Here is a 15459-nt window from a genome sequence, read left to right on the forward strand (position 1 = left end):
TTTGCCGTATAGTATCACTCTTTATGGTTAAAAGAAAATTAATACCAAAATTATTTACACTAAAAAATATCAAAATGATTTAAAAAGAGTAAAACAATGAGATTTATGTTTCAGATTGCAATTTGCAGAAAATGATGCTTATTGATTCTCCAACCGTGCAGCTGGTATAGATAGATGATTTTTTTTTTTCAATAATTAAATTGTTGAAGTCGAATTCTACTAATAAAGTCACTAGTGACATCCATAATAGTATAATACTATGAAAATTTCAATGTTCCGCTTCCTGAATATGTGTGTCAGTTTTGTCAGCATTGTTATTATCTAATCTAAATTTAAATGTTACCAAATATGTATGAGAAATGTTAGGGATATTTTTTTTATACTCTTTTTCGGATATTTTTTTGGATTAAAATTTATTAATTTTGAAAAAAATTTCTTTTTATTTAATACAAATAAAAAAAGAAAAATATTAATTGAGAAATAAAACTTACTAAAATTAAAGATTTTTAATGAATAAAAAAAAATATCCGAAAGAAAGTGTAACACTGTTGCTAGCCTTCCTCAAATGCAAAATTGATTCTCATAGCAACGAAAAATTCTCGCTCTCATCCATCATAGATCATGGCATATAGAAAGTTGTGCACCGTTCAACCACTGTCGTTGAAAATCACACTATGTTCAACGTAACACAATACTATAATTTAAAGAAAATTTTTAAGAAAGAAGGGCAATAAAGAAAATTTCAAAATTTTAAAAAGAAAGTTATAGTCTTTAATTTCAAGAATTTTTTTCCTTTACTTTAATTTTCACTAAACAATTAAATTTTAATTTCTTTCATTGAAAGAAAGCATAAAGGAAACTCTATGCTTCAAACAACACACCTCATTATTCTTTATGAATAAAATTAGATTTATAATTCAAACTTTATGTATAAAGCATTTTTTTTATTTTCAATAAGTTTTTCCAGTAAAAATAATTCAATAAGGTTTGAGAAAAGTGTTTAATTTTATTATATTATATAACTTTAAAGGAATTATATAATAGTAATAAATAATTGTTATATTATATATGTATAAAGGTATAATTTTTAGAAGATACTATAAAATAAAATGTGCATTTTAATTAATTTATTTTAAAAATTAATATGATAAAAAAGACCAGAACCTTGTGATTGGGGAGACTAAGGTTAGGAAAAGCTTCTGACTTATTATAACTATCAAGAGTAAAACAATATTTTAAAATAATAATAATTTTTAATTTTTTAATATAATATTAATGATAGATAATAAAATTTACAAATAAATTAATAATAACATAGAATTATTATTATTTTTCTTAGTTACTATGAAATGTAAATATGACTATTATTCTTAGAACGAAGAATTATTATTATAGAGTTAAAACATGAAGATAGATACGGACATGCAAAGGATCGGAATCGGACCCAAGTCACCCAACTGTCTGTTCTTGTGAAAGAAAGATATTCCAGCTCACACCATTGAAAGGTCTTTTCTTCTTGGGTTTGGTCTTTTTTCTACAACGTCGTAAACCCGCTTCACTCCTGTCCTCATCTCTCTCTCTCTCTCTCTCTCTTCCCTCACGCGGCTGTGTGATTAATTATGTTCCACTTTCTCACCAACTTCTTTTTCTTCTTCTGGGTTCCCATTCAATTTTTATTTCTTTCACTTCACGGAAACGCAAAACTCTCTTGTCTTTTTTCATCTTCCTCTGTTCCTCAGAACAATTCTCACTACCCCTTATAAATATATACTCAAGGTTCCATTTTTCTCATCTGGGTCATCATCAACTCTTTCTTGTTCTCTAACCAATTATTTAATTGCCTTTTCCCTGCTGTTGTTGCAACTAATTGATTTTCATGGTTACAAGATGAAGTGTTTCTTCTTCAAGGAGAAGTGCAAATCCGCCCCGGAACTGCACAAGAAGAAAACCCCCGCCGTGAACCGCGCCGCAAACTCCACCGGCTCCGTGTCTTCGCCCAAGAGCGTGAAGGACTTGTACAGAGAGAAAGAGCACAGCTTTAGAGTCTTCACTTTGCAGGAACTGAGAGATGCCACCAACGGCTTCAATAGGATGCTCAAGCTTGGAGAAGGGGGTTTCGGGAGTGTCTATAAAGGATCCATTACGCAACCTGATGGACAAGGTGGTGATCCAATTCCAGTTGCAATCAAAAGGCTCAACACTCGTGGCTTCCAGGTATATATATATACATACTCTCACTCGTTTCAAATATAAACAAATAAAATAAAAACTAAGAAAGTTAGTTAATCAGCTTAGTTGTATCAATCTTAATTAAAAATTAAGTTTTTTTCCACTTATCCTTGATTGAAACTTGATATTAAGAATAAAAAGGAAATAAAAAGGAGTTATTAGAACCAACACCTCAATAAAATAAATGATATTTTAGAGATAATAATGAAGTAAAGTTAGTTAATATTTTCTTATATTTGAGAGAAAAAAAAAGAGTGCTTTTTTTTTTTCTTTTTATATTTGAGATGGGAGGGAGTATGATATACTTGCTTTGCTTCTTTTTATCCTTCTTCGATTTCTCTTATTGTTTGCTGTTGTGATTGCTTTGGGATCCATTACTGATAGTAGTTACTTAACAAGTTAACATGTTAAGACTTAAGTTGCTAACAATAATTTACAGTTCTGTTCAATGAGTATAGGAAATGTTGGAAGTTATTTGCATCTACATTGTTGTATTTGGGCCATCAAGGATAAGATGATTCTTAATTTCTGCATATGACTTAAATGGTCCTGAAGCATATCAAATTCTCGGCATTGTTATTACTTGTTTGTCACTGAGCTGTCAAAATATTGTATTATGCTTTAAAAATATACCTGCAATCTTATGGTGCTCTCTTTTGTTGTAAAGGGTCATAAAGAATGGCTTGCTGAAGTTCAATTTCTCGGCATTGTTAATCACCCAAATTTGGTTAAACTTTTGGGATACTGCTCCGTGGATGCAGAAAGAGGAATCCAACGGTTGTTAGTGTACGAGTTCATGCCCAACAGGAGCTTGGAGGATCACCTTTTCAACAAAAACTTACCAACCCTGCCTTGGAAAACAAGATTGGAGATCATGCTTGGTGCTGCTCAAGGACTAGCTTATCTACATGAAGGACTGGAAATTCAGGTACCTCATAGGCTCATATTATCCACAAGTTGAAATGAAATTGTTGCCACATATATCACTAATTAGCTTAGTGCCTGCCATTTTTTATTTTCCTATGTATACTTTAATTGTATATTTGAATACCAATTTTGGTTGTTAATCTTTCCATTTTTATGTTGGGAAGGTGATCTACCGAGATTTTAAATCTTCAAATGTTCTATTAGATGCGGACTTCCACCCAAAGCTCTCAGATTTTGGTCTGGCTAGAGAAGGACCACAAGGTGATCAGACTCATGTATCCACTGCGGTAAGTTCAATGCACATACAAATTCTCAAAGTGCTTGTTAATGTCTCTTTCATATTTTAAGCACCTAATCATAGGGACTTCACATGCATACATTGCTATCATGCACCACTCCTCAAGCCTTCGTGATTTATTCCCTAACTTGTGATTTTAGCAACATTGCAATGATCCCATCCAAGGTTTTAACTAGCGGTTGTGGTCACAATTTCCTCGTGTTTTTTTATTTTGCGGGAAATTGTGGACAAATGCAGCAGCCTATGACCACAATTGCAGCCTGAGAGATGCCCGATAAATTTTAACATTGTAGACTTGTAGTCAAAATTGCAGTCACACCATTCTTTAGGACATTGTCTTATCTATTCATTACAACAATCATAGAAGTTATGAACTCATGAGTTTGTTTACACCAATGATTTATTCTTACTTCTATTTTTTGCATTCTTTTGTCATTAGGTAGTTGGAACACAGGGTTATGCTGCACCGGAGTACATTGAAACGGGTCACCTGAAAGTTCAGAGTGACATGTGGAGTTTTGGTGTTGTATTGTATGAGATCCTCACAGGAAGAAGGTCATTGGAAAGAAACCGTCCCACAGCAGAACAAAAGCTTCTAGATTGGGTCAAACAATACCCTGCCGACACCAGCAGATTCGTCATCATAATGGACGCTCGTCTCAGAAACCAGTATTCTCTTCCTGCAGCTCGCAAAATAGCTAAGTTGGCTGATAGCTGCTTGAAGAAGAATCCAGAAGATAGACCCTCCATGAGTCAGATAGTGGAAAGCTTGAAGCAAGCATTGCAATATTCAGACACTACTTCTCAGGACATTGCTGAATCCTCCTCCTCATCTCGTTCTAAATTGGTCCGAAAAAAGTAAATATGGAGCTTTTTTTTTTTTTGAAGGACTTGTGGGAAATTTAGCATTTTAAGGTAAGTTGATTAGATCATCTATGTAGTAAGTATTTACCACCATTGAGGTAGTTTTCTGGTCAATCTTGGAAGTCAGTTTTGAGGATTTTTCTTACTTGTCTGTTTGGCCTAGTTCAAACAAAACCAAGTCCTTCTTTACTTTGTCAGCTGTTGGCTTTTAATACAGTTTAGATGTCATTGTAGAAAATTTTCAATTAACAAAATTATTCTTTACTTCTAAGTTAAATTATTCAACTATTGGCCATTCCCATAAGGAAGAGCAGGACTAACTGAAATTGATTTTTTCTTTGTTACCTAAGTTAAATTAGACAAGAAAATATTTGAATAGGTGATATATTTATAATTAAAAATAAAAACAAAAAATGTTTTGTGAGATCAAATTACAAGATTTTAAAGGAAGATGAAGAATTTTTCTCTCATCTTTATGTCCCTTTCAATTCCCTCGCAAAAACTAAGAAAACTACTACTATACAACACAGGGTGTACAGTTGAAAAGTCTATTCCATTTGGATATGATACCACCTTGTAACAATAGGTGTAACTGGTGTTGGCGTGCTGCGTGAGGATTTTCATTGTCTAACTAAACCCTTTTAACTTTTTTAATTAGAAAATTAGAACCTTAATCAATAAAGTTATGTCCTAATCAATTACAATATTAATATTGAGGAGCCGTGGACGTTAATGGAATAAATTATTCGCTTCTTAAAGAGAAAAAAAATAGTACTGCATATAATAAATTAAATTGTGTTGAAGGGACATACCGACTTTGACTTGAATGATTAAAGTATTGGATTATCTATATGGTTGCCTAGTTTGTAGAAAAATTGTTGGGGAATTAGTTAAGAATTTCGTTTTCAAACATGTTATTGGGTAACTCTACAAACTATCCTCTGTTTGGTGAAGATGAAAGAATATTTTAGAATATTTTTTTAATAAAAAAAGTAGAAAATAAACAGAAGTAGATTTTATATTTTTTAATTAAATAAAAATAATAATAGAAAATTCACTCTAAATTGTTTTTTAATATCCAAATAATATATCTTACAATACCCTGATGCAAACGTCATTCACATGGAAGCATTCTAGTCATCTACACTATAAGGTAATGTGAACGTTAGACTTGAATTGAAATAGAGCGATGAGAAGATCACAGATGGGAAACATTAATGCACTTGAACTCTAAGGTGGTGGACCATGCCTCTCTTACACTTTTCCCATTTCCTTTTAGCATGGGTAGGCACTAGTGTGCGTGGATATAATGTCATAATTTCAAATTAGATTGAATTGGTTTTACCATCAACTTGGTTTAAATTTTAAAATTGTAAATTGGAGGATATTAATTCGGATATTGGATCTAAATATATAAAATTTGACTTGATCGAAACAATCCAAAATTATACTAATTTTTAAAAATTATGTTGTATAATTGTTTGATTCAAGAAATGGAGATTCAATTTAGGAAGAGATCTTGATTTAGAGACAAACCGTGATGGTTGAACTTGACGGCGTCAAGAGATTCCTATAGGACGCGTGTCGCCATGTGAGCCTTCTCAGGATGAGGTTGAATGACTGGTTTTCGTAATCTGAGTTATGTGAGTATCTCCATTTGCATCATACCAAGATTTCACTTCTAGAACAACAATTTATAATTTTGACTTCTTTTTTTATTATTTGTTGTTTCTTATTCTTTATTTATTTATAGACTCAATTACCCAAATCAATCTAACTCTAACATAACCAAGTTGATTACTGATAAAAAAAAAAATATATAACCAAGTTGATTCGGTTTGAACTTTGGTTTCTTTTTTGTTTTTTTCTTTGGAAAAAATAATCTAACCCAAACTCCCAATCAAATTAATACAGAATTAATTTAAATCTAAATATCTGGTCACTACTTTTGACGTTTGCCTACATGAAGTTAATAGTGCATCACAATTACCACTAGATGTATAAAATGAATATTAAGATCTCACGTGTACGGTAATGAAATAAAGCCTTTTTGTCTTTGTGACCATGCATAAATTTAAAAATTATACTATATGAGTAAACCTCTTGATTTGACTTTAATTAGTATTATGACATTTAACCCTTTCTTCTTCAAAAAATGAGCTTCCTCTTACCACTAAGGCACGATATCCATCCTATTTTATTTTAGTTTAGTACTTTATTGCTCGTTGAATGTAATTTCAACCCAACCCACTTATCGTTGTTCTAGACGAGCTCAATCCCACTATGCATTCGCTCCACCATAATGCAGCAACTTTGAAAGCTGTGTCACCACTATAAAAAAAATATTTATTAAATCTACAAAAAAAAGTTAAGATTTCTATTGTTGATATACTTTTTATCTTCAAAATATTAAACTATTCTATAGGAATTTTGAATTTACTTAAAAATGAAATACATAATGCTGATATTTGATGTATTGATAATATAAATTAATTATTTATACAAATAATAAATAATAAGAATTTGTTTGTTTCAGTATTTTGATTTTTTTAAATACAATAAAATCTAAACTACACTTATTTTCTAAATCTAAGAAAAATGAAAATGAAAAATATTTTCAAAAATTAAAAACAGAAAATAAAAATAAAAAAAAACATTTCCTCAAACCAGGTGCCCCTAAACTTTCACTTAAACTTGGTTATGGTTCTATGTTTTCAAATAAGTAAATTTAATCCCTCTTTTAACTTTGTGACAGGCAAAAACTGTCACCAAATATTATGTTTAAATGCGAGGAGAATAATTGAATTTACTTATTTTTAAAAACTAGAAGACTAAATTTATCAATTTAAAAATGTAAAAACTAAAATTAAGTTTGACTTGAAAATTCATGACCAAAAATCAGTTAAAAAAATCATGACCAAAACACACATTTTTTCCTCTGTATTTTTGCTGAGACATTTTTCCCAATGTAATCCCTTAGAAACAATCTTATAGAGACACTACAGTCGGGTAAAAAAAAAAATCTCTGTGAGAACCCAGCAACCTAATTTTTGAGATACGATGTATTAAAATTGGATTTTTTTTTTCTTTTTTGAATTTGGCAAAAATTGAAGTTGGGCCTGGCGATGTTGAAGGCCCAGGTTGAAGGATTGATGTGTTAACTAGCGGAGGTTGCAGAGAGAGAGAGAGAGAGAGAGAATGGAGAAGAAGATGACTTTGGTTCAGACTATTGCCACTGCTGGCGTCTTCTCTGCGATTTCATTCTGGTAATTCAATTCATTCTCACTCACTCCTAATTCACTTATCATAATTATTATCGTCACTTGCCTAATTGATTTTCTCTGCTTAGGTATGGGTTCATGTTTGGTAGAGAGTCATCGCGCAAAGAACTCTCTCAGCTGATCGAAGATCTCCGTCACGGCGGCGAAAACACTCCACCTCCCTCCCATTCTTGATTGAGCTATCTCTTTCTTTCAAATCGTTACAGTGTATGTCTCTTCCAAATTTCCCCCTAACATTTTTGTAACTAGCGTTGATTCTCAACTCTTTAGCTTGTTCTAAGTGCACCAAACAACACAGTATTGCAGCTTCCTTATATTATTACCGTTATGAATTATCTCTATTAGAGAGAATCAGGTAAAAGCTCCCTTGCCTTAGTCATAGTTTGATACGGTTGTTTGCTTAATGCTTCAACTACTTTGCTTGCTAATGTTGGTTTTCAATTTTCATGGAATCACTTAGTGAATGTTTGGTTTGAAGTTAAAATTTCTGCGACGCTCATTCCAAACTTCCAACGTAATCCAAATGATAAAAAAAAAAAGGAAAATAAAAGCAAATGTTTTGATCCTTTTGCAAAAGTTCTTTTGTCTCAAACGTATTTTTTCACCTGATTTCCAAACATGCACTAATGTGGCTGTATAAGAGAGAAATAGATGCCAATTTTATTATGCAAAGACTTCCTATGATTGGTTATAAGATGTATTATTATATGTCTAAAATTTAAAATTTGAATTGGTTATAAGATGTATTATTATATGTCTAAAAGGAGGGATCATCTTACACCAAGAGTAGCTCTTACCTTGTGTTTGGATTAGGAAATTTAAAATTTTAGGAAATTTGAAATGTCTAAAATTTGAATTGCTTTGATTTTAATTTCTTTCATTTTTCAAATGCTTTGTTTGGATACATCAATTCAAATTTCTTCAATTTTAAATTTTTATTTGGATAGGGTAATTCAATTTCCTTCATATGTAAAATTTTAATTTTATTTTTTAAATAAATGAAATTTTAATATTAAACTTTATAGAAAACAAACACAATCTAATTTTGAAATATTAATTAAAAAATATTTTTCAATTTTTAATAATTTAAAAATATAAAATATTGACAATTTTAACGAGGGTTGTTTTGCATGACCACAACTAGTGATGTTTTTAAACCGACATCAACCAAGGCTCCATCCAATCATTTTAAATTCCTTGAAAAAATGAATTCCCCTATTGAATTGGTCCATCCAAACACACTATTAAAGTTATTTCCCATCCCCACCATTTATTTTTTTAAATCCGATGGTTGTAATAAGTCATTAATCTTATCAGTTAGATTTCAAGGAAAAAAAAATGTTATTTCCTGTAAGTTAATCCCTCCCTGTGTTCAAATAATATTGGCTATTGGGAGATTTTTCTTTTTGACATTTCCTTAGTTTGTACAGCTGTTACAGCATAAAAGAAACAAATGACATTAGTGAGTTTATTTAGCTGTGTTTATGGAGATTAACCAATCAAAGTAGAAGTGGCAAATGTTGAATAGAGACCAATATCTGTATTATTGGGTTTATAACGTCAGCAGATAAACTGTTTTTTCTCCATTGTAGTTGGAGTTATACATTACATGAAATAAAATAATATCTTCTCGATCATCTCAGGTGTTGGCATGACATATGCCAGTGTTCTGTATCATGATCCTATGTCATTTCTCCTTTTTTTCTGTAGCTTCCCTTTTTCTATAAAAAAATATCTTATGATGCTTTTAACTATATACCAAGATGCCTGAACTTGCAAAAATATGCAATTACACAAGAGCAGCCTCTTGTGTGTGCTTTTCCTGTGTTGCTTTGATGTGCCCAACATAAAGATCACTCCCATGGGAATCAGCTGCCGGAAGTCTCTCTCTCCGACCACCCTCAGACATGCTTCTTACGAAATCCACTAGGTGCCGCCAGTTGTCAGCTTCAAACAACCTCTTGTTCATTCTTAGATATGTGAATGCAGCCAATCCACTGCCGGATTCTGACTTACTTGTTGATAAAACTTGAGCATATGCATCTGCATCATATCTCTCCAATGCATTTTCCCCCGCAAGCTCTGCTCTAGCTGTTGTTGTTGCCATCTTCACCTGGTGAACTAACCCTTCAGGTGAGCAGTTTGCAAAGTCTGGCTGCTCTCTGTCCTTCATTTCCATGCAGGTGAAATTGAAGACAACTCCATGTTTTGCGAGCATCCTTGCTATAGGCAGATATCCATCGTTATTTCGTGTGTTGTAGTAGCCAGCGGTTAGTTCAGCTGCGTGAGATCTTGCTCTGTAATGCCAGTGGATTCCTGCAACTTTCCCTGATAGTTTCACCCCAGTTGTTTCAAATATTCCTTTGGCAGATACAAGGATCCTCTCACCGTGTTCCAGCAATTTACCGGAGTACCATTCCAGAAAGAACTGTCCATATTCAGTGTTCCATGTTCCTTCCCTTTTGAAAAATCCAGTATCCTCAGGAAATTGATTGTACTGGCCTGAGTCATGGGGTCCACCTCCTCCCCATTCTTTCTTTCCAATGTCTTCGGCTGCTGCTGCCAAGGATGCTTTCATATACTGCATGACAAACAAGTCATTTTAGTCCATAGATATTTTGAAATTTTCTCTCTCTTTTGTGTGATATCCTTGTGATATGTCAATAGGGACCAATGGCTTTGAAACATTACCAATACAATCATTCTTTAGGATTAATGTACAAAAAAGGTTTAAATTAATGTTTTTTTAATACCTTGTCATAACATTGGAATTCTCCAATTCCGGGAAACCTCCAAGTTCCATTGGTTTCTGGATAAGATGGATATCTGAGCTCTCCACAAGGACCCATTCCCAATTGTATTTCCTGCAAAAGTATTGATCTTATAAGTTCAAATTTCATTCAAGGCAGAGGGACAGAGCAAAAGATGTGGAAATGGAAACGTATTAAGCATCAAGTTCCAATTTCCCATTGTAACCTCTATCAACCGAAACCTTGATTTATATAAAAAGCTGATAACCAAAGCCATCTGATAGGCCCCAAATGTTTTTAAGTTTGTACTATTGCTATGCTTAGACTCTATTAGGATAAGTACTTGTAAGATAAAAAGAAAAAAATAAGAAAGAGTAAACACATTCACAAGTTTCTCCCATAAAGTTAAAGTTAGCTTATATACAAGTTAAAGTCAGCTTTTTGGAGAAATTTAACACATTTAACTTATTCAAAAAGCTGATTTTAATTTATGCACAATTTAATTTTAGTTTAGAAGACAAGTTTATCTCATTTTTTTTTAAATTTCTTTTTTCTTTTATAAATATGTATGAAGAAGTTTATCCAGAACCTAATTACGTAACGTTCACTGCAAGCTCAAAATTACAAGGGAATTTCTTGTACGTTTGTTTGTTGCCTGAGTCCAAAATTGTAGCATGCGCATGGAACACGCATTTTAGGGAATGGACCATATTATCGGTGGTGGATTTTCGTGACAGACAAAAATACCTCAGAATAGGATGTATAAGGGTGAAAGGAGAAAGGAAATATTTCTAACAAAAACTAATAAATTAGTATTTGTCGATAAAAAAAACCCCTTAAGAATATAAACAACTTTATTTATTGCAGTTTCTGTATCCTATATCAGCAGTTAACAGTCTGTAGCATTAGTTGCCGAATTACTTACCACGATAACACTGCCCAAGTAATCTCTGAATTTGTCACGAAAGCTTCTCATGTAGTCAGAGTACACTTGGAGAGGAGTTCTTCCATTTAGAACAGGAACCGAATCACAGCCCAAGGAGATGTACTCAGGATTCCTCCTCCCTGATCTGTCTGTGTAAACCAGCTCAGGGTTCTTGCTGATTTCTTCCAACACCCATGGTGGTAGAGGAATGCTGAAACAAAAAATAAAAAGTACAATACTAAGATAAAACAAAATGTTTTTTACTTGGTCAAGGTCGTAACAATGTCAATTAGCTCATATCATCCAACATTTACAGAATATAACAGTAATCCTTTTATTTAAAGGGAAATGTTAGTGATACTTTCTCCAACATTCTTTTTATGATCGACTGAAATTTATTGAAAATCATCAATTTTGGTGGGTTACACTTCTCATTCAATGATGACTCTTTCCTGTGATTCAAAAGTGGGATCTACAACAAAAATTAATGATTTTCAATAAATTTTAACTAGTCATAACAAGTATTTTTCTCATACCTGCAATTGTCTCCAACATTTCCCCCACACTGATGGAAAGACATAACAACTTGAAGCTTCAAGCCATGCATTTGCAGCATCTGCACAAGTTCAGCATAGGGTTCCCAGTTGTACTTCAAAGGCCCTTCTTTCTCCACCAAACCCCACCAAGCATCCACCATTACACCTTCAACCCCTGCACTCTTCAGGGCCATCAAACTCGCATTCATCGCTCTGGGCTTGTTCAAGCTTCCTCCCATTGTTACTGTGTCTAATGGCAACATCACATACACAGGTACTCTCTTTGAATCATTGTGGCTATGTGCGACCGACGGAGCCAGCACCTTCTCCCATTTCTCACGAGTGTGATGAGCTTCTTGCATGGAATTTTTTGCCCGGAGCCGGAACAATGATGATGATGGCTTGAATTTTGAAAAACTAACTATTGCAGGGGCATTGTCAGAAGTTTTGAGGACTTTGGTTTCCTTCTGATTAATAAAAGAAGTTGAAGAACGAAGTGTTAGAGCCATGTTTTTGAAGATGGAGGAAGGATATGTGGGAATTGGTTCAAGATGGTATGCTTGTATTTATAAGAAACAACTTGTTGGGTTGAGGAGTTGAAGTTGACTACATTGGTGGGTTCGTTATTGAAAAGTGGAAAAAGTGCAAAAAATCAAAACTAGTCTGTTCTGTTTGAACCTTGCTTACGTGTTTCCACCTATTCCATGCTTATCTATCTCAAAACGTATGAGCCTCAGTTTTTAACGGTTATTTAAGGTATGAGTCTCTCTGTCTGTTCAAGTGAAAATTTCGAGCCATCCCCTAAACAATAAATAACATGTCTTGAGGCTATCCAATCCTATTGACATTTTGAATTAGTTGTCATTTAATTCAATTGAAATTGTTCAACCCACTAGTTTGTTTGATTTTTATCAATGGGAATTGAAAACAATCTTAAAATTTACAATAACTCACAAGTGCCATCACCGTATAAAAAAGAAATCGAAATTGTTCTGCTTGGAGGACACGTGTCCCAATATGTAGCTTTGTGCATAGATCAATATTGCTTAGACGTTACTGATAATACAAATATATATATATATATATATATTGCTTAGACGTTTTGCTAAACTTGTTGCACTGATTGAGGTGGAACAGTTTGCCTTAATGAATGTTTGTTTCCTAGTGCTTTAATCTGAAATGAAATGAATACTAAAATAAAATCAGGTGAAATTGTAAAAAAAAAAGTAATAAAAATTTACATTTTTTATCTAAATTATTGAAATAAATTCTTGGATAGCAGCTGCAAACAGCTTTCAGCTGTGAAGCCAAAATTGAATGTGCCAAAATGGAAAGTTTAATAATTTCTTTTCTTTTCCTGTGATATAAACATATTGGTTGGCGTGATAATTGATGAGTGGCTTTGTATTTTCGCCATAAGCAAACCCCACCAAATGAAACTAGTTTGTCACTGGTTTCTTTCTTCTGCCTTTTCCTACATACTGGGTTTTCGTGGACGAAAATGTCTCATAATTTCAATATTTTCTTGGTTCTGGTTCACCTGGCTCAGGATAAGAAATGTTGAATGTTCATTTAGTTGGGAAAACCTGTGGTTCAGAGCAAGTCTTTGGTTTCACTAGTCTTGGACCGTTCTTTCGGCGTGCTTTTGATAACTACTCAATGTTTCATACCATTTCAGATTTAACATATGCATTTTATTGATGCGATTTAATAGAATTTTAATGTTGACCAATAATATATAGCCATTGAATGTGGATGAGAAGTGTTTTTTTGTCATCTGGCAGCAATTTTCCTAATACCTACCACAGTCTTGCAATTATTTGGTTTGATAACGTCCAAATTATGACGCCATGCAGGAAGAATTAAAATGCTGATGAGATTTTCCTTTTGCTAATATGCTGAGCTTTTAAGGATTAATAGCTTTTTTTAGCTTGTTTGGATTTACGTCTAGCATTCATGTCTTCGCGCCTTAGTGGGATAAGACTTGGTTGTTATTGTTGTATTTACTTCTTCACGCCAAATCATGTAGAAGATGTGTTAAACGCGAATCCAAACATACTATTAATCTGGCTGGTAAAGCCTTTGTGCTGCTGATCCATTATCTGATTGATTAAAAAGATAGTGACAACATAAAATAACGCGAAAGTTTCCATAACTGCAGAGGAATTTTGCGTGAATTGATTATTGATATGATATTTGAGCTTCTTTGACTTTGATATGTGGATATGATTTAGGGGAAACAAATCATTTTCAAGTCTGCAAGACTGATTTAGATTAGCAGAACTTGATAATCAACGTATTATAATATGATTGGTAGATAATTATGTTTCTTAAGTGCGTGATCATGAGTTTAATCTTCATGTGTATTAAAAAAAACTTTTACTATAGCAAAACTTTTGATAGCCAAGATGTAGATTGATTGACAAATAATCATTCTTGTTAAACGTGTGATCAAGTGTTTGATCCCTAAATTCATGTATATAAAAAATATTTGTACTTTGAAAGATTAGTATTTGACTTTCAGCTAAAGAATATACTGGATAAAAAAAATAGAACTTGATAGTTATAACCTTATCAATCAACTTAATAATGTTCATGTCCCTTTTATATAGATAGATAGGTTTATATCCTTTTTAAATGAGACTTTCATTAGGTTTACATTAGATTCTAGGATCAAGACCCCCTTACAGTTAAAATTTTAACTGCACAAATATTAATCCTAAAAAAGATGTTTCTTTATTCATTAAAGTAAAGTATTTTAGTTTTTAAAATTTATGCATTGTTGGATTGTATCTGCATGGGGTGAACTTGAATTCCAAAATGTACATTCTAGAGATCTAATACCTAGATTCTATGCTATCCACTTGTGACATGTGGTAGCACAATGAGTTGTTTCTCTTAAATAGGCACTGCTTATCCTCGCAGTAAATCTTTAGAGGGAGAGTCATACCATTTCATTTCCAATTCAAAAGGAGTTTGGATCAAGAGTAGGTCATGCTCACCTATGACATAGGTTTATTTCTATTTCAAATTTCAACTTCTTTTAAATAATAAAAAGAATAAAGTTAACATAATAAAAATTAGAACTTATGCATCTCAAACTCAAAGGGTTGGAGCAGTGGTGTAAGGTTTCGTTGCGTTCACATAAGTGGAAACGATCTATTTAGCGGAAGAACATGTGTTCACTGTGTGCAAAATTTCCTGGGACTAGCGACAACTATGTACCACGAGCGAGATTAGTCTCTAATCCAATGGATTAAGAAATACCTATGTCTCTGACCTAGGACAAAAAAAAAAGAACTCATACATCTTATAGATTAGAGCTTAGGTGTTAATGTGAGGTTGTGGGCACCTCAATGGGTGTTTACAATAAACCTAAATCTTAATGCATACTACTCAAACAGTCAAATCCTTACCACTAAGTCAACCTTAGTGGATGATTTGATAAATGATATGATGCTAAAGGAGAAGACATAAAGGAAAATGAGAGTTACCAAAGAATCTGGATCATCAATCAAATGTATATGCATTCACGCATTCAACAATTTTTTATCAGATGATTTATATTTTATTTGTGAAGATGTGTCTCTAATATCAGTTTGCAAGCTATCAAGTTAGTTAGAAACAATTTTCTGATAAGTTAGTTGAT

At 32.8% G+C, this 15459-nt stretch overlaps 2 protein-coding genes and 1 long non-coding RNA gene across 3 annotated transcripts; 2 read left to right on the forward strand and 1 right to left on the reverse strand.

Annotated features, from left to right (window-relative positions):
• The first annotated feature begins 1477 nt into the window (after positions 1-1477).
• On the forward strand, positions 1478-4595 carry LOC114391422 (probable serine/threonine-protein kinase PBL19). Its single transcript, XM_028352426.1, has 5 exons — positions 1478-1776; positions 1888-2214; positions 2897-3157; positions 3321-3443; positions 3894-4595. The coding sequence occupies exons 2-5, from the start codon at positions 1888-1890 to the stop codon at positions 4314-4316; spliced, it is 1134 nt and encodes a 377-aa protein (XP_028208227.1). The 5' UTR covers positions 1478-1776; the 3' UTR covers positions 4317-4595.
• A 2860-nt stretch (positions 4596-7455) lies between these two features.
• LOC114392195 lies at positions 7456-8063 on the forward strand. Its single transcript, XR_003662259.1, has 2 exons — positions 7456-7584; positions 7668-8063. It is a non-coding gene; the product is annotated as an uncharacterized LOC114392195 (long non-coding RNA).
• A 1054-nt stretch (positions 8064-9117) lies between these two features.
• Positions 9118-12397, reverse strand: LOC114392194 (beta-amylase 3, chloroplastic-like). The gene is made up of 4 exons (XM_028353246.1): positions 11811-12397; positions 11275-11485; positions 10353-10463; positions 9118-10180 (listed from the first exon to the last, which is right to left on the reverse strand). Exons 1-4 carry the CDS (start codon positions 12317-12319, stop codon positions 9389-9391), a joined length of 1623 nt encoding a protein of 540 aa, XP_028209047.1. The 5' UTR covers positions 12320-12397; the 3' UTR covers positions 9118-9388.
• Positions 12398-15459: the final 3062 nt, after the last annotated feature.

The sequence above is a fragment of the Glycine soja genome, chromosome 17, assembly GCF_004193775.1.
Source record: "Glycine soja cultivar W05 chromosome 17, ASM419377v2, whole genome shotgun sequence".
Lineage (NCBI taxonomy): Eukaryota > Viridiplantae > Streptophyta > Magnoliopsida > Fabales > Fabaceae > Glycine > Glycine soja.

What these genes read in the sequence shown, in the direction of transcription:
- LOC114391422 (XM_028352426.1), top strand. Translation starts at nt 1,888, where the DNA reads ATGAAGTGTTTCTTCTTCAAGGAGAAGTGCAAATCCGCCCCGGAACTG. An exon ending in TCAACACTCGTGGCTTCCAG is followed by an intron (nt 2,215 to 2,896) that starts GTATATATATAT and finishes TTTGTTGTAAAG; the next exon opens with GGTCATAAAGAATGGCTTGC. An exon ending in AGACTCATGTATCCACTGCG is followed by an intron (nt 3,444 to 3,893) that starts GTAAGTTCAATG and finishes TTTTGTCATTAG; the next exon opens with GTAGTTGGAACACAGGGTTA.
- LOC114392194 (XM_028353246.1), bottom strand. Translation starts at nt 12,319, where the DNA reads ATGGCTCTAACACTTCGTTCTTCAACTTCTTTTATTAATCAGAAGGAA. An exon ending in ACTTGGGCAGTGTTATCGTG is followed by an intron (nt 10,464 to 11,274) that starts GTAAGTAATTCG and finishes ATACTTTTGCAG; the next exon opens with GAAATACAATTGGGAATGGG. An exon ending in AATTCCAATGTTATGACAAG is followed by an intron (nt 10,181 to 10,352) that starts GTATTAAAAAAA and finishes TTTGTCATGCAG; the next exon opens with TATATGAAAGCATCCTTGGC.